A 24726-nucleotide genomic window follows, 5' to 3' on the forward strand; every position below is an offset into this window, starting at 1 on the left:
TTAAAAATTGTGATATTTTTCATTATCTTATAACTTTATTTTTTATTTTTGAGAAACACTTTTCCACTAGTTCAGTATGCAGAAAACTGATCAAGAAAAATGTAATATTTAGCTTCTAATGATGAATATTTATCTTTTATAATGAGGTCTATCTAATATAGGTATATTTCTTTGTTAATAAGTCTTGTTTCCTTCTGGAAAATAAAATGAATTAAGAATTAAAGAATTAGACATGTGGTTAAACAAGCTGACCTTTAAGGTCTCTACCAAATTTGAAGTTTAATGTTTCTGAGATTTTTTTCTTTTTTTTGCTGGCTTTTTTTTTTTTAACAGTAACATTATAAATCTATAGAAGTCCCAAACAAAATGCAATTTTGGTTTTACAGTAATTAGCTTTGAAACATAACCTTCACAAAAAGTATTTTATTACTTTAGAAGAGTCCATTAGGGTATAAAATCAATGTTTTAGCCACTCAGTGGAGCATTTCATTTTTCTCAATATTTTTGAGAAGCCACTTTCAATTTAACTTTTTTTTTCTTGCCTAATGGAATCTTATACATAAATAAAATCACTTTTCTAAATCATTAAAACCTAATAGTAAATTAACAGGTTTATGATAGATTGCTTTTCCTTTGTGATGAACAGACAAGGTAAATCTAATAGTCTTGAGTGCCCTTAGGACATGTGAAGTACCATCTACTTTCTCCTGGGAGGATGTTTGAAATTAAACATGCATGAATCCTCTACTCCACCTTGGGGAGATTTGACAGCCCTCTGCAAGTGTTGAACTTGGGAACTACAATTCTCTGCCCTCCACTCTTCACTCCACATTCAAGAAAGGGAAACATCCTTAAGCAATCAATCTATTCATGAGAATAATCTCAGTCACATAGTTCCCAAAGGTGGGCAACCTTAACAGTGATGATAGAATATTGCTGACACGAGACACTTTGGGGCATTTTGTGGTGTGAGGTAGCTGTCACTGCCTTCTCGGTGGATTCTCAGTAGACAACCATGCTGGTGGTGGTCACAGAACAAGTAGGTACACTTAATTTGAGCCGTGTTAGTTTTCTATTGCTCTGTCACAAATAACTCCATATTTAGCAGCTTAAGACAACAAGACACTTATTATCTCTCACAGTTTCTGTAGTATGGAAATTCAGAAGCAGCTTAGTTGGGTGGTTCTAGCTCTGGGTCTCTCATGAGGTAGAGTCAACGTGTCAATGGGGGCTGCAGTCATCTGAAGACTTGACTGGGGCCAGACAATTCACTCTCCAGGCGGCTTCTCACATGCATGGCAAGTGGGTGCTGGTTGTTGGCAGGAGGTCTGTTCCTTTCCATAGGGCTGCTTGAGAGTTCTCATGACAGTCTGGTTATTTCCCTGGAGTGAGCAAACCAGGAGAGAGCAAGGCAGAAGCCAAAATGTCATTTATGACCTAGCCTCAGAAACTTCATGCAGTCTTTGCTGGAATATATTATTGTGTATATAGATCAGCCCTATGGAAAGTGGGGGAGGACTCCATCAGTGCATGAATTCCAGCAGGTCAAGTTATTTGAGGCCATCTTGGAGCCAGATTACCCAAGGATATGGTAATTTTTCTTTTGGGTTTTTAATGGAGCTGATCTGAGGAAAACAAGTTTTCATTTTGTTTTGTTTTGTTTTGTTTAAACATAACTTCAGCTCTCATCTCTGTGACTCTTTGAGCAACATTTTATTTCCAGAACCCAGTACTTTCAAGATGGCCTCTTCTTCCTCAGGGGTACCGTTTCTGTTCTTCCTTCCTCACAGATTCAACAAATATCTAAGGACACATAGTATGTCAATCACTGTTTGTTCACATTGGTGAACAAAATCCCTCCCTTCATAGAGCTTACCTTTTATATAGTAGCTGCTTGTCATAAGTCATCTCCTAAAATCCATAACTTCCAGTTTGTCCTACTAGCCTTGTGTGGGATCTGGTGCTATTTCTATGTAGATAGTGTCAGAATTGATTTGACTTACAAGACACCGAGCTGGTGTCCAAGAATCGCTTGGTGGTATGGGAAACCCCCTCTTCCTACCACCTACATTGGAATTGGGTCCAGGACCTTTAGTAAAAAAAATTTAAGGTTAAGAGGTTAATGATTGGCTAAATTCCCTTAAAATGGCATTTTTTGTGTGTTTTAATAGACGTATTCTGTGATCTAATTCAAGAGAGTAAGATAGAACTTTACGGCCCTGAAGCAGATACAAATCACAGCATAAGGACTTGCTCATTTGTACAAATTTCACTGTTTTAAGCCTACTTTTGTTCAATGGAAAACACTGCCATCGAGCTATCTCACTCAGCATGGTCTTTTTCACAATGTGGAAATGCAAGACTGGAGGGAAAAGTGTATTTCCACCTTAAACCAAAGCAAAAACGAGAATATAATTATCACCATGAACACCTGAGGACTATCAGAAATTAAAATAGCTGGTTTTGCCTTTTCCTTTCAAAACTGACGCAATGAGATTTGAATTCCCGCAAATATGGTGGAAAGACTTGGATCACCATTCGTATGTATGTTTATATCCCAGCCAGTGTTTCAGGGATGCTGGCATTTATACCTGAGCGAAGTTCTAACACATTTTCCCATGGGACTTTTTTTTTTTTTTTTTTTTTTTTAGTTTTAAACCTATTTGGGCCCATAAATCTTCCTCCCAATGTCAGATTGGTCAACAATGAGGAGGTAAATGGAAACTAACAACACTCATCAAGTTGATTATGTGAATGATTTATCGGCCCCAATTATTTAACACTTTCATAAAGTCAATATCAGGGAAAGAGACGCTGGGCTCTTACTATGGTAAACTGTGTTTGTACTGTCAGCATTCAGTGATTTATTACAAACCTGTGGCTAGGATTAGGATATTATAAATGGGGAAAAGTGGAAGCCTCATTAATATTTTATGCCCACAGGTGGAAGACATGCAGTGGGCTAATAGAGAACACACTCACCCGGCGTCTGTCTGCAGCCTGCCCTGTAAGCCCGGGGAGAGGAAGAAAACAGTGAAAGGAGTCCCTTGCTGCTGGCACTGCGAGCGCTGTGAAGGCTACAACTACCAGGTGGATGAGCTCTCCTGCGAACTCTGCCCTTTGGATCAGAGACCAAACATCAACCGCACTGGCTGCCAGCTCATCCCCATCATCAAACTCGAGTGGCATTCTCCCTGGGCTGTGGTGCCTGTGTTCGTTGCAATGCTGGGAATCATTGCCACCACCTTTGTGATCGTGACCTTTGTCCGCTACAACGACACACCCATCGTGAGGGCTTCGGGACGCGAACTTAGTTACGTACTCCTAACGGGGATCTTTCTCTGCTATTCAATCACCTTTCTAATGATCGCAGCACCAGATACAATCATCTGCTCCTTCCGACGGATCTTCCTGGGACTTGGCATGTGTTTCAGTTATGCAGCCCTTCTTACCAAAACAAACCGAATCCACCGAATATTTGAGCAGGGGAAGAAATCTGTCACAGCACCCAAGTTTATCAGTCCAGCATCCCAGCTGGTGATCACCTTCAGCCTCATCTCCATCCAGCTCCTGGGTGTGTGTGTCTGGTTTGTGGTGGACCCCCCGCACATCATCATTGACTATGGAGAACAGCGGACTCTAGACCCAGAGAACGCCAGGGGAGTGCTCAAGTGTGACATTTCTGACCTCTCGCTCATTTGCTCACTGGGGTACAGTATCCTCTTGATGGTCACTTGTACTGTTTATGCCATTAAAACGAGAGGAGTTCCAGAGACTTTCAACGAAGCCAAACCTATTGGATTTACCATGTACACCACCTGCATCATTTGGTTAGCTTTCATTCCCATCTTTTTTGGTACAGCCCAGTCAGCAGAAAAGGTAAGTGGCAAGAAATGCATTTGCCAGCCCTTTCCCTGAATTTAACTTCTTTCTTTAGGGTGCTTTCCCTTCTTCCTTTTTGGTTCACTTATATTCTCTCCAGAGGCGTCAATGTGTTGTTCAGTGTGTTATATTTATATATTCAAGGTCACTTTGCTCTGAATATATTGACGAAGACTGATTTTTCCATGAAAAACACTTTAATGTGTCCTCCTTAGCAAGGAGACAGAGAAGGAGAAGATTGACAGAGCTCACATCCCTTTCTAGATCTCTCCTCCCAGCTCTGTTATCAACTAATATATCTGTTCATTTCCAAATGTTGAAAGAGGAAGGCAGAAGGGCAGACCTGATTCACGGGAGTGAGCTATTCCAGAGATACCCCAGTGTATGACAAATGCCTCCTTTCCCGATTCTAATGTGACTCTGGAAAAATACTGTCCTTAATAATGATGATGGTTTTAGTCATGGAAGTTTATAGAGTTTATAGCAAAACCACAACAGTAAAAAGAAACTAAATGGCTCAGTTTAATCTGAGCCATCTTACTATTTCTCTTCAGCCCCCATTCTTATTCTTTTTCCACATGTGGAGGATGATGGTGAGAGATTAAATAAAACAGCAGTGGGCATTTATATAAGCAGTTTATAGTTTTTTAAAAGTTGAGGATCAATTGAGTTTCCTGGAAAATTTTTCTTTTGTTCCTAATCTTCCATTAACTTTTCCACATAAAATCTTGCAAGTACAGAACATCTGTACATGAAAGACAGCATGTACTGAACTGAATGTGTGTAGTTCTTTGTATAGAAAAGCAGGGAACTAATTTTCACCGTGAGTTTCGAGGTTTGGGTGGTGTGATGGCAACAGCCAGCTTGTGAAACAAAGGCTGAAGGCATTCTGAAGGCATGGCCCCTCAGCCCTAATGTGCAAATGAGAAAGTTCTTCCCTCAGAATGAAGACTTAAAGATTGTCCCCATCCTCCATCATCAGAAGTCATGAGGAAGTCAAACATCCTGGGGGCAATCACATTTCCTAGATCCTAACATTCCAAGTGAGGTCCTGCATGACTCTTAAAATCCTAACGCATTCAGAGGAAAAAGTACCCAACAAACACTTGGAGAGCTTGTTAGTATGAGCATTTGTCCCTTACTAGATCAATGTAGCCATCAATTTTAAAAGACAAAAGATGTACGTCAGCCAACCTGCTGCCGAATAGAGCAAACTTGCCATGGGTTCCAGACCTGTGACCTTTCTTCACTTGTATGGCCTGATGGAAGTCCATGAATATTTTATGTTGGACCACGCACATGGCAGGAAAATTAAATAAGACAGTTTGGGGCTCTAAGCCTAATAACTAGAAAGCATTATATTTTGACACATGCAGATGGGAATGTATTAGGATCAAACTTGTGAATTTAACTTAGAAAGGAATGTGTCTGTCAGTTTATTAAGCCTCTTGTGACATGGTTAGTTGGACTAGCCAGGAAAAACAGCATTTTTCAGAGTCTGGAAATGTCCACATTATGTGAATTATTAATAACATCAACTTAAGTGGTACTTTTGTGTTTGAACCTGGAGCTGTCTTTTTTAATATATTATTTTATCTGGAGAGGGCCTTAGGTAGTTTATTTTGCTTTCTTGTGGACGACACATATTTAACCAAAGAAAATCTCCAGAGCGCTGATATCCAACTTTGTTTTTCTTTTTCTTTCTCTTCTTTACATTTTATAAATGACGGCCTACTCTTACTTTTCATACTGTGACTTCCAAGGTTGTGGGGGGAGCAAACATAAGTGCTAATAAGATGTTATTTCTATTCTGAGAAGTGTTTCAGTGACTTGATTTTTAGGATAAGTAAAATCATGGTCCTGCATGTTCTTAGTAATTCAAATATGCATCATACTAAGGGTTTTTGTTTTCTGTTTGTTTGTTTTTTTAAGGTAATAGGAAAAAAAAAAATCACCATTGTTCTCAGATCAGAAACTTGCAGAGTCACAGCTGCCCCCTTGAGGAGCAGTGATGGAGATAGTGAGAGTTTCAGGATGAAATGGACACAGAATGATGCCAGGGGCTAGAAGCTGTCCAGGGTTGCAGGGCCAGCGGGAGCTGTGTGTACATCAGAAAACCTGGAGTTTTTGTGTGTATTTATGGGTGTGGATCTTTCAGGGCCTCCAGACATACGACTGAACACTAGCCAGTGTTCTTTTTTCATTATTTAGCTTTGTGAAATCAAAATAAGTCAAAGAAGCACATTGTAAGACACATTTATAAAATATGTTAATTGGAGTTTATTTGTATTCATGAGATGATTGAATGTGGGAAAGACTGAAGAAATCAAGAAGAAACACTCATTCTAGGAATTTTCAGAACGTTGTAAAATGCTCAAATTATTTAATTAGTCTTGGAGTTGCTGAATTCAGACCAGCCCCAAATCAAGGGCTATTATATAATGAGTAGCTAAGATTTGCTACTAAAGGTTTTTTTTTTTTAATATAAGATACTTATGTGTCCCCCTTCACATTAAAATTCACTTCCTTCTGTTCCCTGTCAAAGTATCTTTAATTATTCAAAACAATGCACAAAATATTTGAACATGTTTATTTTTTCACGCTGCTAGAATTATTGACACAGATATTAAAAGTAAATAAAACTTTTATATCTCTAAAAGAAGGCTTTCCCTAAGTTTTATTGACTTTGGAGGACCAAAAGAGCTGGTCAGTCCTCTGCTCTCATTTATAATGCTCAGCCAGGGAACCGCACATTATCAGCTTGAAGTGTCTGTAACAGTCAGGCGCACACACACCTATTAATTCAGCAGATCCTTATTGAGCATTGTGTCCTGCACTGTGTTAATTACTGAACTACGTCAGTCTGCTTCCCCCCGCCTTCCTTGTAAGGTTCAGCCTGGCTGCCAGCCGATGCTGCCCGACGCCACCAGCACCAGCAAGTGCCAGGTTCAAGGGCAGGGGGAGATCATGCTCAAGGGCAGGGGGAGATGGTGAGGAGTCAGGTCTGAGATGAGAAAGCAAACAAAAGATCCGTGCATCCTGTAACTATACCTCAGTGACATGGAATTTATAACATGGAAGAGAGCAAAAGAGCAAAATTTCTTCCAGTATGCATTTAATTATGTTTCCTAGAGCAATGTCTACAGAAGAAAATCCAACTAACCACACAGGTCTCTCTAAAATTACAAGAGAACTAGGAATAAAAAGTAAAATCACTTGAATAATTTAGACAGATGTTTTAGTAAACCTCCGAGTAAAGTCAAGTTATAAAGGGACATTTGCAGCATTTGTGAAGACAGGCAGCTCTCTACAGTGTAGCTTCATTCAGTGATAAAACACCGTTTAATTTCCCCACATTTTTTTTTCAGATTGCAAAATCAAGATGAATCACATTTTTTTCAATAGATTTGAATGACATTTCTTAGCTTTGTACCTACTGAATCATAGTATAAGCGCACTTTGTTTTTCCTATTAAAAACTGGTGTAAAGGAGGGGTGGACACCCCGAGGTATGGACAGGGACTAACGCGAACTTTCATTAATTGGGTTGAAAAGACAAAAAATTAAAATATAATTAATGTAATAGTCAGGAAAAGAACCCCCAGGGGGATGGTTAGGGGCTATTAGGATAGCAGAAATCTCTTAAATACATATTTTATCCTCTCTAATTGGGTTCAGAAAACCTAGATAATCAGACAAAGGTTATGACACCGCCAAGCTCCAAGGAACACAGTGCTTCAGCCAGAGCATAGGATTGAAACAAAACACCCAGAAAACAGAAAACTCCAAATTGTCAAAAATCCCATATTCCTTCACCTTCACCTTCTAGATAAATCATGCAGCCTCTGTCTGGTAGCCTCCAGAAACCTAGAATTATCTTAGTCCCCTTCCTCTGCTCACACTTACTCCTTTATTTCCTCCTCTGACCTTCAGATATCATCCTTTATCAGCCCATGGATGGGAAGCAGTGTCTGTCTGACGTTTATCTGAATGAATATGTCTCTTAACATAGAGCCTTAACATGTAGCACATTCTCAATAAATGTCTATTGAGTGAGTAAATGGGGCTCCTTGCACAATAATGATATACTATATAATAACACAAATGCATTTTTATGATTTAGGTTAGACTCTGGCATAATGGGAACCTTATGTATTCATGTGATTATGATCCCCATTACAACTTTTTTTTTCTAAAAAAGTTTTCTCACTTGAATGATGGGCTAAATATAGCTCTTTTTAAAATTTCATCAATATCACTTATTCTGACGTAGGGTTGCCTGCTCAGTATTTTGGGAGAAATGCAAAAAGGAATTCTTATGGTTGTCCCTCATTCTGTCTAAAATGCACAGATCAAAGGAGAATTGATGCTATTTTCCAGATGCTTTTGCCATGTCATCCCTCCCCCCTTTTTTCTCCTCTATCTGTGGATTTTAAGGGCAGACGAGTGTAGGGGTGCATAGGTGGATGAGCGGAGTAAGGAAGAGCATGAGCTCTGGAGGGGGAGGACTTGGGTTCAAATCCTGGCTCTGTCAGACTAGCTGAGAAGATGCAGTTAAATAACTAAGTTTGTGCAGATAGCAATACCCTCCCTGGAGAATCCAAACTCAGATATAAAGCAACATAAAGTAATCGCCAGCCATCTGTGTCCAGCCCTGTTAACAAACTAAAGCAGACTTGAGTTCATAGCCATCTAGCGAAGGGCAGGAAGACAAAAAAAATCATCTCGTCCCATGATGGTGTTTTTTGTATGAACAGATACGTTCATGGTAGTTTTGCTGAGAGTTACAAGATACGAGTCATGAGATATGGTTAACACATAATATGCAATCATTAAATATTGACGGTTACTACTTTTAGACTCTATTTCATGAGGGCAGGGATCTTATTTTATTTTGCTCACCATCATATCCTTGGCACTTAGCATAAAACTGGGCCCGGAATAGGTTCTCCAAAAGTATTTGTCTAATGATGGAATACATTCAGATTTATCCAGATAATTGCCTTCATTTCTTTAGCCGTTTGGATCATGTCTGTGGAGCACCCCAACTAGGAGTGATTTCTCAGACACAGGTTCTTGCCTGAAGGTGTAAATCATAGAGCTTACAGAAGTTAAAAAAGGAGACAAGACTCTGTAGGACTAGGAGAAAGAGGAGAGAGAGCCATTCCTGAGGCAATATACTTAGCAAAAAAATACTGGAAGAAGGGGAAGTGTCATCAGAAATCAGTTGCTGAAATATTTGGGTTAAAATGGAAACGTGAATAACTAACAAGAGTGATGAGAGGTAGTTCTGAAAACAATAATAAAATTACTGCTCTAAGGAATAATCCAGATGAGAAAAGAATAGCCTGAGAAACTGGGGTAAAAATGTCAATATAACCTAGACAGCAACAGAAGTCATTTTCAGAAGAGCTCAGAGCAACCATGACTGTCTCCTAATGTTTCCTTGTTCCCTTAGAAAGGAGAGTTGAAAGCAGTAATCAGTATCCGTCTTGAGTGTCCATAATTGTAAACCTTACAGTGTTTTCTTTTCATGTTCGCTCACAGTCATTTGAAGCTGATTCCTTTAAAGGTCTCACCATGTCCCAAGTTATAGAACTATCTCATGTATCACGGTAGATTGTGTCTGGGCAAGATTAATCGTACCAGACTGTTGCAATCAACTCTGGAAGGGAGAAAACAAAGGAAAAGGAAAAAAAAAACTGGAAAACAAAACATTTATATGGTCTCATTTATGTGGTCAGTCAAAATGATATGCTTGTGAAGATACAGAAGAAAAACAATGAAATTCAGGAGATTCTAGGGCATAGTGTAGGCAAGCCTGTTAAGTAGCTCTTCTAGGGAAGGATGCCTTAGCCAGGCTGATTCCTTTTTTTCCATTTGTGCTACATATTACTGCTGTCAAATATTACCAACTTCCACATTCAGGGCAATTCTTTGAGGGAGGCCAATCTTACTTGACAGCACAAAGAAATATTTGCTCAATGAACCTTGCTTCGCTTCCATGATCTCACTTTTTTGGGGCTTGGAGAAAACTGATCTGGGGCCACTTAATTTAAACATTTGGTTGTTAGTGAGATTGTGGTATTTACACATTCATCTCTCTCTCTGTGTGTCTATGGCTCTCTCTCTCTCTTTTAATTGAAATTGAGTTTACAAAGGATTTGAATTTTCTATGCCCAAGTTAACAATAAATTAATCAACCAGACAATTATATAGTCAACCTGGAATTTTGTCCTAGAGCTAACATATCTCACTAAAATGGTTTAGTTTTCATAATATGTTTGAAATGCTGGAAAACTAGATTTGATTAAGACTAAAATGTGAATATTTTCCAAGACATAGTGACCATGACTTTGGTCAAATACTGAGCAGGAGTGCCATACAAAGAGATTTAATTTTTTTTTTCTATATAGACAGAACTTTAATGACACTCCAGACTGTTGATAGTACAGAATGCAGTGACTAATTTACTTATGTAATTTCAAATTGCATTTTCCATGATTCAGTAGATGCTTATATCTCATGGAGCACACAGGGTGCCAGGAAGAGCAGATTGCAAGCAAATAGTTCCTTTTGGCTGTAACCATATATACATTTTTATGCTGGGAAATTAAAAAAAAAAATCTCTAAATGCAGTATCACATGGATTAGTACAAACCACTCCAAAGTGTAGAGAAATTTTTAACCAAATATTAGTATAAATTCCAGGCTATTTAAAATGAATGCAAAGCAGATTTATTTGCATCATTAAAAGAAATGTAAGAAAATACTTAGTTTGTCTTCTGGTTTAAGATACGGGCTGGCACAAACATACATAGCTATTCCTTCTATGGTAATAACAAAAAGTAGTCTATTAACTATGCAATAGTGTTGTGTTTAATTTTGAAAGTATCTACCTTAAGTTAAAAGTATTTTATTGCTAAAAAACAATTGCTAACCATCACTCGAGCCTTTAGGAAATCATATTTTTGGCAGGGTCTTGCCTCCATGTTGATGACTGCTGGCTGATCAGGGTGGTGGCTGCTGAAGGGTGGAGTAGCTGTGGGGATTTCTCAAAGTAAAACAGCAATAAAGTTTGCTACATGGATTGACTCTTCCTTTCAATGCTGTTTGATAGCATTTTACCCAGGGAAGAACTTTCCAAATTGGAGTTAATCCTCTCAAACCCTGCTGCTGCTTTATCAACTAAATCTATGCCATGTTCTAAAATCTGTTGTTGTTATTTCAACAGTCTTCACAGCATCTTCACTTCGTCTTCATGGAGTAGTTTCCATCTCTAGAAACCACTTTCTTTTTTCATCCATAAGAAGCAGCTCCTTATCCGTTCAAGTTTTATCATGAGATTGCAGTATTTCATTCATTTCTTCAGACTCCACTGATAATTCTATTTCTCCTGCTATTTCCACCACACCTCCAGTTACTTCCTCCACCGAAGTTTTGAACCCCTCTAAGTCATCCATGAGAGTTGGAAACAATGTCTTCCGCATTCTTGTTAATATCGATATTTGATCTCTTCCAATGAATCATGAAAGTTCTCGATGGCATCTAGAATAGTGAGTCCTTTCCAGAGGCTTTCAACTGACCTTTCCCATATCCATCAGAAGAATCACTGTCTGTGGCAGCTAGAGCCTTACTAAATGTATTTTTTAAATAATAAGAAGTGAAAGTTGAAATTACTCCTTGATCCACAGGCTGCAGAATGGATGTTGTGTTAACAGGCACAAGAACAACGCTAGTCTCATTGTGCATCTTGCGTGACCAGGTGCATTGTCAATGAGAAGTAATATTTTGAAAGGAATTTTTGTTTCTGAGCAGTGGGTCTCAACATTCAGCTTAAAATACTCAGTAAACCATGTTGGAAACAGATGTGCTGTCGTCCAGGCTTTTTTCCATTTATAGAGCACAGGCAGAGTGGATGTAGCATAATTCTTTCAGAGCCCTGGGATTTTTAGAACAGTAAATGAGCATTGGCTTCAACTTAACCTCACCAGCTGTATTAGTCCCCAATAAGAGAGTCAGTCTACGTTTTGAAGCTTTGAAATCAGGCATTGATTTCTCCTCTCTAGCTATGAAAGTCCTAGATGGCATCTTCTTCCGCTGTAAGACTATTCTGTCTATGTTGGTATTCTGTTTTTTATGAGCCACCTCCTGGATAACTTGCTGGATCTTCCAGATAACTTGCTGCAGCTTCACCTTCCATTTTATGTTAAGGAGACAGCTTCTTTCCTTTAACCTCATGAGCCAGCCTCTGCTAGCTTCAAACTCTCCTTCCGCAGCTTCCTCACCTCTCTCATCATTGATAAAATAAAAGAGAGTTAGAGTCTTGCTCTGGATTAGGTTTTGTCTTAAGGGAATGTTGTGGCTGGTTTGATCTTCTACGGAGACCACTAAAGCTTTCTCCATATCAGCAGTAAGGCTGTTTCACTTTATCATTTATGTATTCACTGGAGCAGCACTTCTAATTTCCTTCAAGAACTTTTCCTTTGCATTCGCATCTTGGCTAACTGTTTGGCACAAGAGACCTAGCTTTCAGCCTATCTCAGCTTTTGACATGCCTCCTCACTCAGCTTAATCGTTTCTAGCTTTTGATTTAAAGTGAGAGACATGTGTGTAACTCTTCCTTTCTCTTGAACACTTAGAAGCCCTTGTAGAGTTATGAATCAGCTTAATTTCACTATTGTTGTGTCTCAGGGAATAGGGAGGCCTTAAGGGAGGGAGAGAAACCGGGGAATGGCTGGTCGGTGGGAGAGTAAGAACACATAATTTATCTCTGTCTTATACGAGTGTGGTTTGTGATGCCCCAAGACATTTACAATAGTAACATCAAAGATCACCATAACAAATATAGTAATAATCAGAGAGTTTGAAGTAGTGCAAGAATTACCAAAATGTGACACAGAGACATGAAGTGAGCACATGCTATCGGGAAAAATGACACTGATAGACTTGCTCAGTGCGGGTTTGCCACAAATCTTCAATTTGTAAAAAATGCAGTATCTGCAAAGCACCATAAAATGAAGTGCAGTAAAACAAGGGATGCCCATATGTTTTTAGAGCCAGCAGGTAAAATAATTTGAGAAAATCCCGAAAAGTAAAAGTTGAATGGATCTGATCTATAGAGAAATTAAAAGAAGAAAAGCATAGCTCAAGAGACATAGATGATTCTTCCCATGAAAAGTCCCAAATAATTCTAAACCTGAAGCCAACAGAAAGACTTGACACAGGTGTTGGAGTGACCATCAGAAAAATTTTTAAAGAGCTGAATTTCAAAATAGCTGGGCCAGTTGGACCCCTTACTTCTCCTTTCTGCTCTTACTTTAAATGTAGAGAGGGTATAGGTTAAAATTACAGAATTCTACTCTAAAGCATAGGAACTATCCCGTGGTAGACATACGCTCTTCATATGGACACAGGGCATTCAGAGAAAACAGCAGAACATGAAGTAATTTTATTTCAGACAGACATAGAAATGTGGGAAACAAGAATGCAGCATCTATACAGGACAGAAATATTAAAAACTTCTCAACTCTTAGAGTAAGTTTCTCCAGGGGCGGTGGGTCCCCAGTCTGCTTTCTTGCCTGTGTCCATGAGTCTTTAAGGGAAACCAGTTAGGTAATAATTACATAGGTCCACACTCTGCCCACCCACCCAAGGAAAATGCACCCCACCAATAATCTGTATCAATCAACCTGGCCCTTCAATCATAATTATACATCAACAGCCAAAAATGTCATGACAGCTGAAGAAAGCCAATAGCATAATTTAAAAAGACGAGTACATATATGAACATTGTGTAAAAAACAAAACCAGAGATGATTCAGAAAAATATAAGAGAGATTTTTTAAATAGAATTTTAATTAGCATTTCAAGATAGAGTCAAGAGAATATTGACCATACACACAGACACACATATCTGGGTGGCTATGGAAAAGATCAATCAAAGAATAAGAAAATGACCCTGGAAATTAAAATTATGAATGTGAAAATAAAAAGTTAAATATCTTAAACATGGGGTGGCTAGGTCTAAAGACCAGAGTGATGAGCTAGAGGGTAAAATAAAAGGTAAAACCAAAAAGAAAAAGAGAAAAGGGAAAATATAAGGAACATTTACAACATGTTGAGCCTAGAATCAAGATCCCAAAATATAGCTAATAAACATTTGAGAAGAAGAAAGAGACCAAGAAGGGGAAGAAATAGTATAAAAAATATTAACAGAAGAAAAGTTTCACAAACTGAAGACAGACAGTTCTTAAAACTGAAAGGACCACCTATCTTAGTAAAATTTTATTAATGGAGAGAAAATTCTAAGAACTTTTTTCTTTTGGTGAGGGGAGAACCATTCCTACAAGGAATAAAAATCAGACTTCATTTGCCTCCCTGGATTCTAGAAGGCAATGAGCCAAGACTTTCTGAGGGAAAAGTATTTTAAAGTTATGATTGTAGAACCAGCCAAACTATCAATCAATGTGAGGCTAAAAATAAATGTGGCTCAGAAAATCCGGTGCCTACGTATCTTATGTATGAGTTATTCCAGATAGAATCCAACAAAATAGAAGAAGCATATCTGATATGAGACAGATACTAGAGGCAATTGCATATGACCTAGAAGAAACAAAGAAACTTAAAAAGTAATTGTAAAAGATGTATTAGACCCTAGTGTCCAGTTACCCTTTAAAAGGCAGGGTTTTAATAATTATGTTTATCCCTTCCCTGTGAGTCCAGTCATGCTACTTGGAGGAATCTGAAAGGAATAATATTTAGTAACCATAATACAGCAATTGCTTTTCATATTGGTCTTAACACTATTAGAAAGAATCTAGGAACAAAACACAGAAATGTTAACACTTAAGTGAATGTAACTATTATAAACACTGTAATATTAAAAATAGTAACATACCTTAAAAAAATTGGGAGGTACTTAAGGAGGGTCAGTAAAGAAGGGGGTTGCATAAACATACTAAATCACTCAACTTTTACTGTGAGTAGTCAACAAACAATCTAAAATTGGTAACTCAAGATTCAAGTGCATTATTTAAACAGCAGCAAATAAATAATAAAACTTGTTCAAACTTGTTAACGCTATAGAATAGTATCGAGATACGGGGAGATGGCTGATGGAGGGGCTTAATTTTATTTAATAAATACTTAGGTTTTATTTTATTTAATAAACAAATTTAAGATAAAAATAGAAATCATTGCATATAGAATGGTTTAATGAAGGTCTCAGGAAATACTTGTCTAAGACAACATGAATGTACCTTCTATTAGGGACTTTGGGTATGTCATACCTACTTTGAGAAAATCTTTTAGATGCCGAAATGGATGAGTGATTTTCAATTTGTTTAAATGACTCTAGATCTTTGGTTGATGAATTTCCTCTTCTTTAGGGTTAATGCCAATATTAAATAATTTTTAAGAGTCACAATTGAACTATCAGATTATAACTGATGACTGTATTTTTAAATGTTTGCTATATGCAAGGACCTTTGCTTAGGAAAATACAAAGATGAGTAAGAAGTTGTTTAGGGTCAAGTACCAAGTACAGAGCCAAACCAAGCACACAGAGGTCTGGTCCAAAGCAGAGGAGCATAATGGTGGAGAAGGGTCAAGTTGGAAGTTTTGGCGCCAAGGATAGCAAAAGAAGGAAGGGAGCCTGTCCTCTTCAGGGATGGAAAAATTTTTCATAAAGGACGTGGGGATTAAATCAGCCTCAAAGGGTAGGCAGAAACAGATGGAAACCATCTTCCAGGCAACAGGAGCAGTGGGCTTAAACTTTCAGAAAAGAGATGGTCAGGGAGTTGTGCGTAAAATCTGTGATTGAAGAACTCTTCTGAGTTTAGCACAGTCACAAGGAGAGCTGGGTGACCATATGTCCCGATTTGCCCTGTTGTTAATAGCACTCATTTTACTCTGAAAATGTATTTCCCAGCGTGAACAATAAATTATATGGTTCCTCACAAAATAAGGCTCGTCAGATAATTGGCAGGCATTCCGCGGTGGAACTTAAGCCAAGTCTGTGCTTCATTTGCAAGGGACTTGAGTGTATCTGAATCTTTTCTGAGCATGGCTGTATTCTCAGTACAGTCGCATCTTGTGAGTTTTCTCTGCCAGTGGTGGGTCAGATGGGTCATAGTGTGCAAGGATAAGGAAAAAGATGATGGTAAGATTGTTGAAGAAGCCCAGGCAAGAAATATGGGGGCTTGACTTGTGGCAGTGGAAAGAAGAGACTCATTTCCAGTTGAACTGGGAACAGATGAAGACAGAGTGGAGGTGAGGTGCTTGCATTGTGTGGTCTGGGTTTGTGTGTGTGATTTCGAACCTTCCCTGGCTGCCCCAAGGACCCTCTAGTCGGACTTCAAGAAATTACCCGTAGCTTTCCCTCTGGTCTGGGAAGAAGGAGAGAAAGTAGTTCTTTTTAATTGCTGATGACTGCATCTAGCCAGGAGAAGGATATTCGGTCCTAAAATAAAGTTGTGTGAATATCAGCAAAGATAAGAATCAGTGTGAATATAAGCAAAGATAAGAATACCAGGACAATACTGTCTGGTGGACTATGATTTTCAGTAAACAAATCTGCTAAATAATATTCAAATCAATTTTGATAGTTGAAATAAAAGGCAAGCTCTTTAAAAATAAAAGTCAAATCATTTCTAGATGATTATGAATCCGACTTAAATATGTAATCACCATTGTCGTTAGATAACATTTGGACATGAAATGGATTTTATGTTCTAGTAATCTTGGGCAAATTTTTGGGTAATCTTGATTTCCTCTGCTTGTCATGGTCGTGACCAAATTCATTCAATATTTTTTTCCTTGCTATATATCTCATTTTTGTGCAACTTTGAGCACATTGCATATAAAATCTGAGGACATCAATTTGCAATTATTTTGTTGTTTCTCTTTAAAATCCTTTTGAAAAAGTCATGTATTGTGTCCTCGAGGTAAACTGCAAAGTTTTGCACTTGACAGTGTTCTGACTCTGGTTCACAGGGAGTAGTTTTGAATCAATTAAACTTACAACACTAATTGTAGGGGCGTTTATTTGTTTGTTTTAAGGGTGACTGAAGGTTATTCTCATTTTAAAAAAAAAATTTTAGTTCAAAAATTGCTATCAGTTGAATGTTTTCATCACAATTTTAGACTCACCAAGTTATTTGTTCAGTCAAGTGTATCCACAGAAAAATATCAAGGAATGTGCTGTTTTCTGCTGTTCTCAGAATTTTGTCCCAAATTCTGTAAAATACAGCTCCCAATGTAACCTTTGTAAGTATATAAAACATACACAGTTCACACCCATGTATACATACAGTTTTGTAGATTTCACATTCTCAGGAAAGATTAAATGTCATGTTTCTCCTGCCAGCTGTTTTCTCTAAAATCCTCATTCACACAAATTGAAATGAATTGAAAATAGTATTGGTAGATTGTGAGCCTGTCATAAAACTGTGAAGTGTTTACATCAGCAGGCAGCTTATCACTGTAACACTGCCCTTTCTTCAACAAAACACTTTCCCCATGTTAAAATGTCCAATCAAACCGCAGTTGATTGAACATTTGGTTATACTGCCTCCTTATTGTTAAGAACTGACAATGACAAGCATGAAATAAATAATTACATTTGGAATGAAAAAGAAAAATATGTGTAGTAAGTGGCAAGAAAAGCAGCAATGAGTAGAGGCAGTCAGTACCATAGGATTATAAGGGACGTGTCTCCAAAGAAAGTCCTCAAATTATTTCTACTTCACATATTATTTTTTAGTGTATTTTATATACAGAACATGCTTCCATTTGTGATTGCTAATAAATATAGCTTTGCACCTTTCCACTCCCATCTTATATTTTCCCTTTCCCTGCACTCTGGGAAACCACACTGCTTTGAATCTCTTTTTGTTTGTCTTCCTGATCTCCTCTTCCTTCTGCTCGACTTACCCTTGGCTTTGGCCTTCCTCCCAGGCACCACTCCCTTGAAGCACTCAACAGTCGCACAGCTTCTGCTATAAGCATGCTTTCCCTACTGCTTTCTTAATCCCTGCTCCTTCACATGTATAAACGTGTGAAATTAAGCAATCCAAAACCAAAATCTGAAAGCCATCCAAAACCCAAATTGTGAAATTAAGATATCTAAAACCAGAAGTTATTCTATTTGAAACAGACAGTATTTACTGAATGCCTCCTATGTGCCAAAAACCAGGCTAAGCTTCTTAGGTAGAAATGATCCCGTTACATCTCCATGAGATGAATTTCACAGATGCAGGGAAGGTAAGTCAAGAATCCTTACGTGCAAACTGCTGCACTGAGGTGGACCTGGGCTGAACCTCTTCCATCTGAATACAGGTCTCATGCTTTCAGCTGCTGCTTTGTGTTTCACCTTTATGCCTGATCTGCTGACTCTTTATTTTAACTCATCCTTTCTTTGAGTGGTATCTCTGTTTTTCAGAGATCCAAACTTGAGTGTTAACATAGACTTCCTCTTCCCTTTCACTCCCATTTATACTGTCAGCAAACTAGGTTATTCATTTGAAACTTCTCCTAGATCCATCCTTTCCTTCCCACTTCCAAGGTCAAATCGTGAGGCTAAATTTGGGCTTCTGTGATGATGTAAGAGCCGAACTCCTGGACTTGCATCTCGAGAGTGACTCCCAGATTTCTGCCGTAAAGCTATTCTACACACTTCTGCTTTGTTGTTTTTTTAAATGTTTACTCAATCAACCAATTTTTATTTAACACCTTCCCTCTGCTCAATACTGACAGCATTGACTGAGCTAGCTGTGGCTTACCTTCGTGGAGCTTGAATTCTAATAGATGTTAAAATGATAATAATGGAATAACCACTTAATAAAAATTGTTATAGGCATCATCAGCGATGCCGTGAAGGTTTCTTACACTAAAAGGACCCCTTGTTGACCATTAGCTCAAACCTAAACTTTGTCTTTCACAACCCTTCGTTTCATTGAAACCGATTTTCTTACCAAATCATCCAGCTCATGAATCGTTCTCTAACTTACAAAACATTACAGATTCTGAACAGATATATACTCTATCTGGACATCCACTATTGTACATTTCCAAATTTGTGCTCCGTGTTGTTCTTTGGGCATCTCTGAGTCTACACATCTATGGTTTTATCTGTGATTGTGTTCCCATTCAACTACTCTTCAGGAAGAGATGACAATCACCATCCTTTTGTGTTCTTCCTGACTCTCACTTCTTGCCAGCCCCACAATGCCTGACAAAGTGCACTGCAAATAGTTCTCAGCTGAATTAGTTGAGCAGGAAAGTGGTAAACATTTTCTGGCCAGTTCTCAGTCAATGTGTGCCAGAAACTGGGCTTCAACAGAAGTGGGGAAAATAGTTGGACTGAATGGTTCTTGTCTCCTTAACATCTCTGTGGCCTGGATAAATTAAAGCAAGTTATCTTCCCTGAATCTGGCTCTTTACTTGGAAAACAGGGCTTGACTAGGTGGTCTATCTTCCAACTTCATTTAGAATGTTAGAGCCTAGGGAATGTAATTGCTTCCAGGATATTTGATTTCCTCACAGTTTCTCTAAGATGCTCTGATTGTAAAGAAAATTGCCGGCTACATAGGAAATGGTCAACCACGTAGAGGCATGACCTAATTTTTAAGCAAATGCGCATGAAAATTATTATGCATATGTAGTGAAGGATGCAAATGAATGCAGGAAGCATTTTAGAAGATAAATGTGCTTGAGGCAGTCATCAGTCTCATAAACCTTAATCAAGTGCATTCACATTAACATAGCATGATACAAACGTATGATCCAGCGTCTAAATTGCTTTTCCAAAAAGCCCTGTGGGGCATGTGCTCACACCATATGTTTCTTTCAGTTTTACTGAGATAGCGTAGGCAGGAAAATGGAAAAACAAAAAGGCGCTCAGTACATAACACTCCACATTAATTTCTAAATTTATTTGCTAAACAAAGGTGAGCTATAAGGTATAGCTGACAGTGGACATCTCCTAGTTGATCAGATTTTTGCCAGTTTAGCATTACCTTGCTTTTTCTTTGGCACATTCTACTTATCTGTACTTGTTTATCAGTCATGAACCACTGGCTGGAAGACTTTAACGTGACCCCAGAGAAGCTAATGTGGAAAGTAATCTCTTGTTAGAAATTGATTTTGATTTCACCTCACATTAGTGAGTTCCTTATCCCTTCTGCCACATTTTCCTCGTACTTCTAGTTAATGTAGTATCATAAATCGCTCTGCCACAGTGCCTTAGGAAGAGAGAGGAAACTTATGTCTCCTCAGCAGCCCTCTTAAGACGAATTCTAGAATGTTGGTAGCAAGAATCAGTTAAGTTCCCTCATATAGCTTTGAATGTTTCTCTCATTTGATTTTTTTCCCCTAATTTCACTCATCCTGTGGACCCTGAGAGAGACCCTATGCTTTAAAGTCCTTTGGTAGCTGGAAATAAGAAAGGTTATTTTCTTGAAAAGAAATTAATGGTAGTTTAAGACTTAATGCCAGTATGATAACCATGTAGGTAAGAAGAGTTGTCTTCCTATTGACTGAGAACCTTCTAAGGCAAACAGAGAAGTGCATATGTATTTTGTAAAATGAAAGACATATTTCTAACACAGAGAACATTTTAAGGTCAATTCTAACTGACCACAACATGCAATAGTTATATGTTTTACACTATTTTAAATAACACCATGAGCAATTGAATTGTGTTCAGCCTGACTGCATGGAGGCAGCATGGTGTAGTGGTTACAAGCGTGGGTGTGGAGCCTGGCTGCTGGGATACACATCCCTGTCTGGCCATGTGCTCTGTGCTACATACGTGTACCATGTGCTGGGTTTGTTATACTGTAAGCCTCAGCTGTCATCTGTAAAATGGGGATAGCAGCAGTATTCCTCAGACAAGATTAGACTATTCGATAAGCCTTCTGCTACTTGTAATTCCAGTGTTGGTGATGGTGGTGTTGGTGAGACAGGGATCCCTCATATCTCACAGCCAATCAACCTGCTTGCTTTGAGAGGCTCCATCCTATACCTTCCCTACTCTCTGTGCTGATGCATTCGGGAACTTGAGACATTTTACGTTTAGGTTCTTGTCATAGACGTCTACCTTAACTACTGCACCCTACTCTTTAAGTGTAGACCTAGCCCCAAACAAATATTAAATGTTTCACATTTCACCTGCTTTAATAGAGCCTAATTATTTAATATCAATTATGACATGATTTTGTGTTTAAAGTAAAATTATTTTTATGACTATTTTAATGACTTTAATATGACTAAGTACAAGAGGAGATGTTATAACACAGTTGGCTTATAAGGATTTTTTTTTCCTATTCCCTCTAATAATATATTCTGTCAGGAAGTAATCTTAAACTGTGTGATTCCTGATTGCTATGTTTGTAATATATGGTTAAAAGGCAAGAACAATTATTTTCTAGAGGAAAACAGCCCCAATTTAATGTCAGTCAGAAGGAAACTATCTTTCTACATAGTGATACTCACTTTAATATAATTTCTGGAACATATCTTAGGTGAAGTAAGGACATTTTTCAATTTGAACTCCTTAAAGTATAAATTCCTAAAGTGTGGCTTCTTTTTCAAATTGGTTCACATGTTTCCTTTCTCCAAATATTACAATAAGTTAAAGCTATTACATGATTTGGAGTTATCGAAGGGTTCTCATTCTCACCACCCCACCACTGGTTTCATACTCTGTGTCAGGAAGACATAGATGCTTGCTTTGTTTAGTCCCACGTGCCAGCATGCTTCCTTCTGAATCCTGTTAACCAATTATTTATTTTCAGTCATTTAAAAATTCGAACAAACGTCAGCTTCTATTTGTAACCATTTCAATATCATCAATAGCATTCGATTTGGGTCTTAGTTTTATTACCAAGCCAAACTTGGATCCACTCATCCACGCGCAGCAAAGCCAATCTGCTGACGCCGAGTGAAGGAAAATGCAGCTTTTATTGTAAAGGTGCGAATTCAAGGTGTGGGGGGGAGCGGGTGGCTCTCACTCTAAAACTCTAGACTACCTGAAGGGTTTCAGCAAAGCATTTTTAAAGGCAAAGTAAGGAAGGGGCATCTCAGGGTATGTGATCAGCTCATGCAAAATCCTCTGATTGGCTGATGGTGATCAGTCCTTAGGCACCAGAAAGTCTGGGGGCTATGATGCTCATGATCATCAATTAATTAATTTCTTTCATTTGGTGGTGGTTTTAGCACCTGAAAAACTCAGGAAATATGCATCAGATACTATTATCTAGGTACTTCAGAGAGGAGCTACACAGAGGCCATGAGGGAGGGGTCTGTCCCGGGAAGGCCCATAGTGTCCTGCTCACTCACAATTTCCTACAAGCGGTCTTACCAGATGATGCTACAAATTCTTTCAGTTTTCCAGAGGAACAATTCAGATGCCTCTGTTTGTTCAGAGTTTCCTCTGTTAGTGTATATTTTAGTGAAAAGCAGCTTACAAATGGACACAATTGCCCATTTTTCTCATTAACTTACATTCCCTTTTTCATATCTTATTCCACAATTCCAGTACTTTCCCTTTATTTTGGAATAATTGGTCTACTTCAAGTCATCTCTCCCATTATTAAAATGAAATACTGCATCTATCATAATATCAAAAGAAGAGTTACATGACTGTTTTAAATTACGGTTTTATCATAACATCCTGCAGTTTCAGTGCTCTAGAACAGTAGAGTGAATTTGGAATTGTTAACATATGAAGAAGGAAAATTATTAATATTTATAATATTAAAATATTTTGTGTCTGTATGAAGTGCTGATAAGCAAAAACTATTCCATTTTACATCTCAACTCAGTATATAATGTCATCGTTTCCCAAACTTACTTTAAAAAATGTTATTAGGTTAGGGTTGCCAGATTTATTAAGTAAAAATATAGATGTTCAATTAAATTTGAACTTCAGATAAATAATGGACAATTCTTTTGTATAAATATGTCCTGTAAAATACCTGTGACATCCTGTAATAGATTAATGACTAGATTTATAAGATAAATGTAAGTAACAAACAAAAAGTTGAAATCTTCATGTTATTTGCTACAAGAATTTAATAGAACTTTATATATATATTTAAGGCACAGAAACATCAGTGTACCGTGCACATAATTAAAATTATAAGCAAAGATTTATCAAAAAGAGACCAGTGTTCTTTGGATAGATGCCATAAAGTTCAATGGCTAATAATTGTGGTAAGCAGAATAAAGTCCTCCCAAAGATGCAAAATTCTAATCACCAGAACCTGTGAAAATGTTACAGAGGAGCTACATGATGCTGCCGTGTGAGCACTGGCTGGGAAGTGGCTGTGGAAACAAGCTGCTCCCAGCTGCGTGGTCCAGATTTGTTAGTGACCCCGTGAACGTCCCTAAGAAGTCCTGATTCAAGATTTGCAGATACTAATATATATAGAATAGATAAACAACAAATTTATACTGTATAGCACAAGGAACTATATTCGATATCTTGTAGTAACTTATGGTGAAAAAAATATGAAAATGAATATATGTATGTTCATGTATGACTGAAACATGCTGTACACCAGAAATTGACACACTGTAAACTGACTATAGTTCAATATATTAAGGAATACTAAAACTGACATGAAGCAGATAAAGCCAGTGATGGAAGTTAAAGCGATTATGGAGTTTGGGTATCCTCAGTGTCCAGTGTCCTCCATCTTTGATGAAACACCCATGCAGTGTTTCCTGTTTTTACCTTTGCACAGACTGGCGCTGGGGTTCTTCGTACAGAAAATTACCCAAAGCGTCAGGGTGGGGACTGCACCCATTCACTCTAAACAGAGTGATCTTATTATGGTAGAGTTTTAAAGCCTATGAATTCTGGAAATAGTTCCCCACATCTGTTTAAATTAGAACTCAATTTCTTTATTGACAAACTTATACTTGGGTGCATGAAATTAGGCCAATTTTTGAAAGCCAACAAAGAAGATAATTTCATCTTCTGAAACATAAGAATCCAGAAAATTGGTAATTACAGGAAGACACTAGGCTTTTTATAATTGACATTTTGAAACAAAATGACATATTAACTCTCCCGTTTGGCATATTAAGAAAACCATTTGTAGCTTTTGGTGTTGTGCCCTATAAAAATAGTGAGTTTATCTTCGAACCTTGAGGCCACAGGCAGTGAGGGATATTTCAGAGTTTTTTTCCCTAGTGTCCCGCATTGGTTCTTGCCTGAGAGATGGCAGCAGCAACAGCACGGGCCCCTGGACGCTTTCCATCGTGGCGCAATAAGCACCTCGGCATGGAGGAAATTTCAGAGTCGTCCATCTCATCACTGTTCTCAGATCGTCCAAGTCAACTTTGGATGCGTGGTTGGCATGGTCAGGATGAATGTTTTCTCCTTCTCTTATTTTGCCTCTAAGGAGTGCAGAGGCAGCGTGGAAATGGTCGAGGCCTCCCGTGGCTGTGTTTCAGCTGCAGGTTCCAGCGTCCACCGTGCCGTCTCACAAGCTGAGGGCATCAGGCAGAGCAACAGCCTGACAAGCCAGAGCAGATGCTGGCTGGTTATGGTCTGCGCGGAGTGGCGAGGATGGCTCTGAGCATGAATAGGGAGGCACAGAGGCTAGAGTGTCATGGGTTGAGGCCCAGAGTTGAGGGATTGGGCGTGGCCCAGATGGGCAGATGGCCCTTCGTCCGTTGTGTTCACCTACGTTGCTGCCAGCGAATACTAGCTCCCATCTGAACCAGCCTGTTAGGTGGATAACATGGAGGTCTGCACTGAGCCTACAGGTCCCCTCCCACAAAGTAGCCACTGGCCGCAGATGAGAATGGGGTTGGCCAGGAGCTATCTCCT

General features: G+C 38.4%; 1 protein-coding gene across 3 annotated transcripts in view; it reads left to right on the plus strand.

The window, feature by feature from the left end:
* GRM8 (glutamate metabotropic receptor 8) overlaps positions 1–24726 on the plus strand; it is a 677086-nt gene that overhangs the window by 586688 nt on the left and 65672 nt on the right. For all 3 annotated transcript variants that reach the window (XM_032483576.1, XM_032483575.1, XM_032483577.1), the window contains exon 9: positions 2944–3879. In XM_032483576.1, the coding sequence (XP_032339467.1) occupies positions 2944–3879 (936 nt within the window). The remainder of the gene's footprint in view (positions 1–2943; positions 3880–24726) is intronic.

Source organism: Camelus ferus, chromosome 7 (assembly GCF_009834535.1).
Source record: "Camelus ferus isolate YT-003-E chromosome 7, BCGSAC_Cfer_1.0, whole genome shotgun sequence".
NCBI lineage: Eukaryota > Metazoa > Chordata > Mammalia > Artiodactyla > Camelidae > Camelus > Camelus ferus.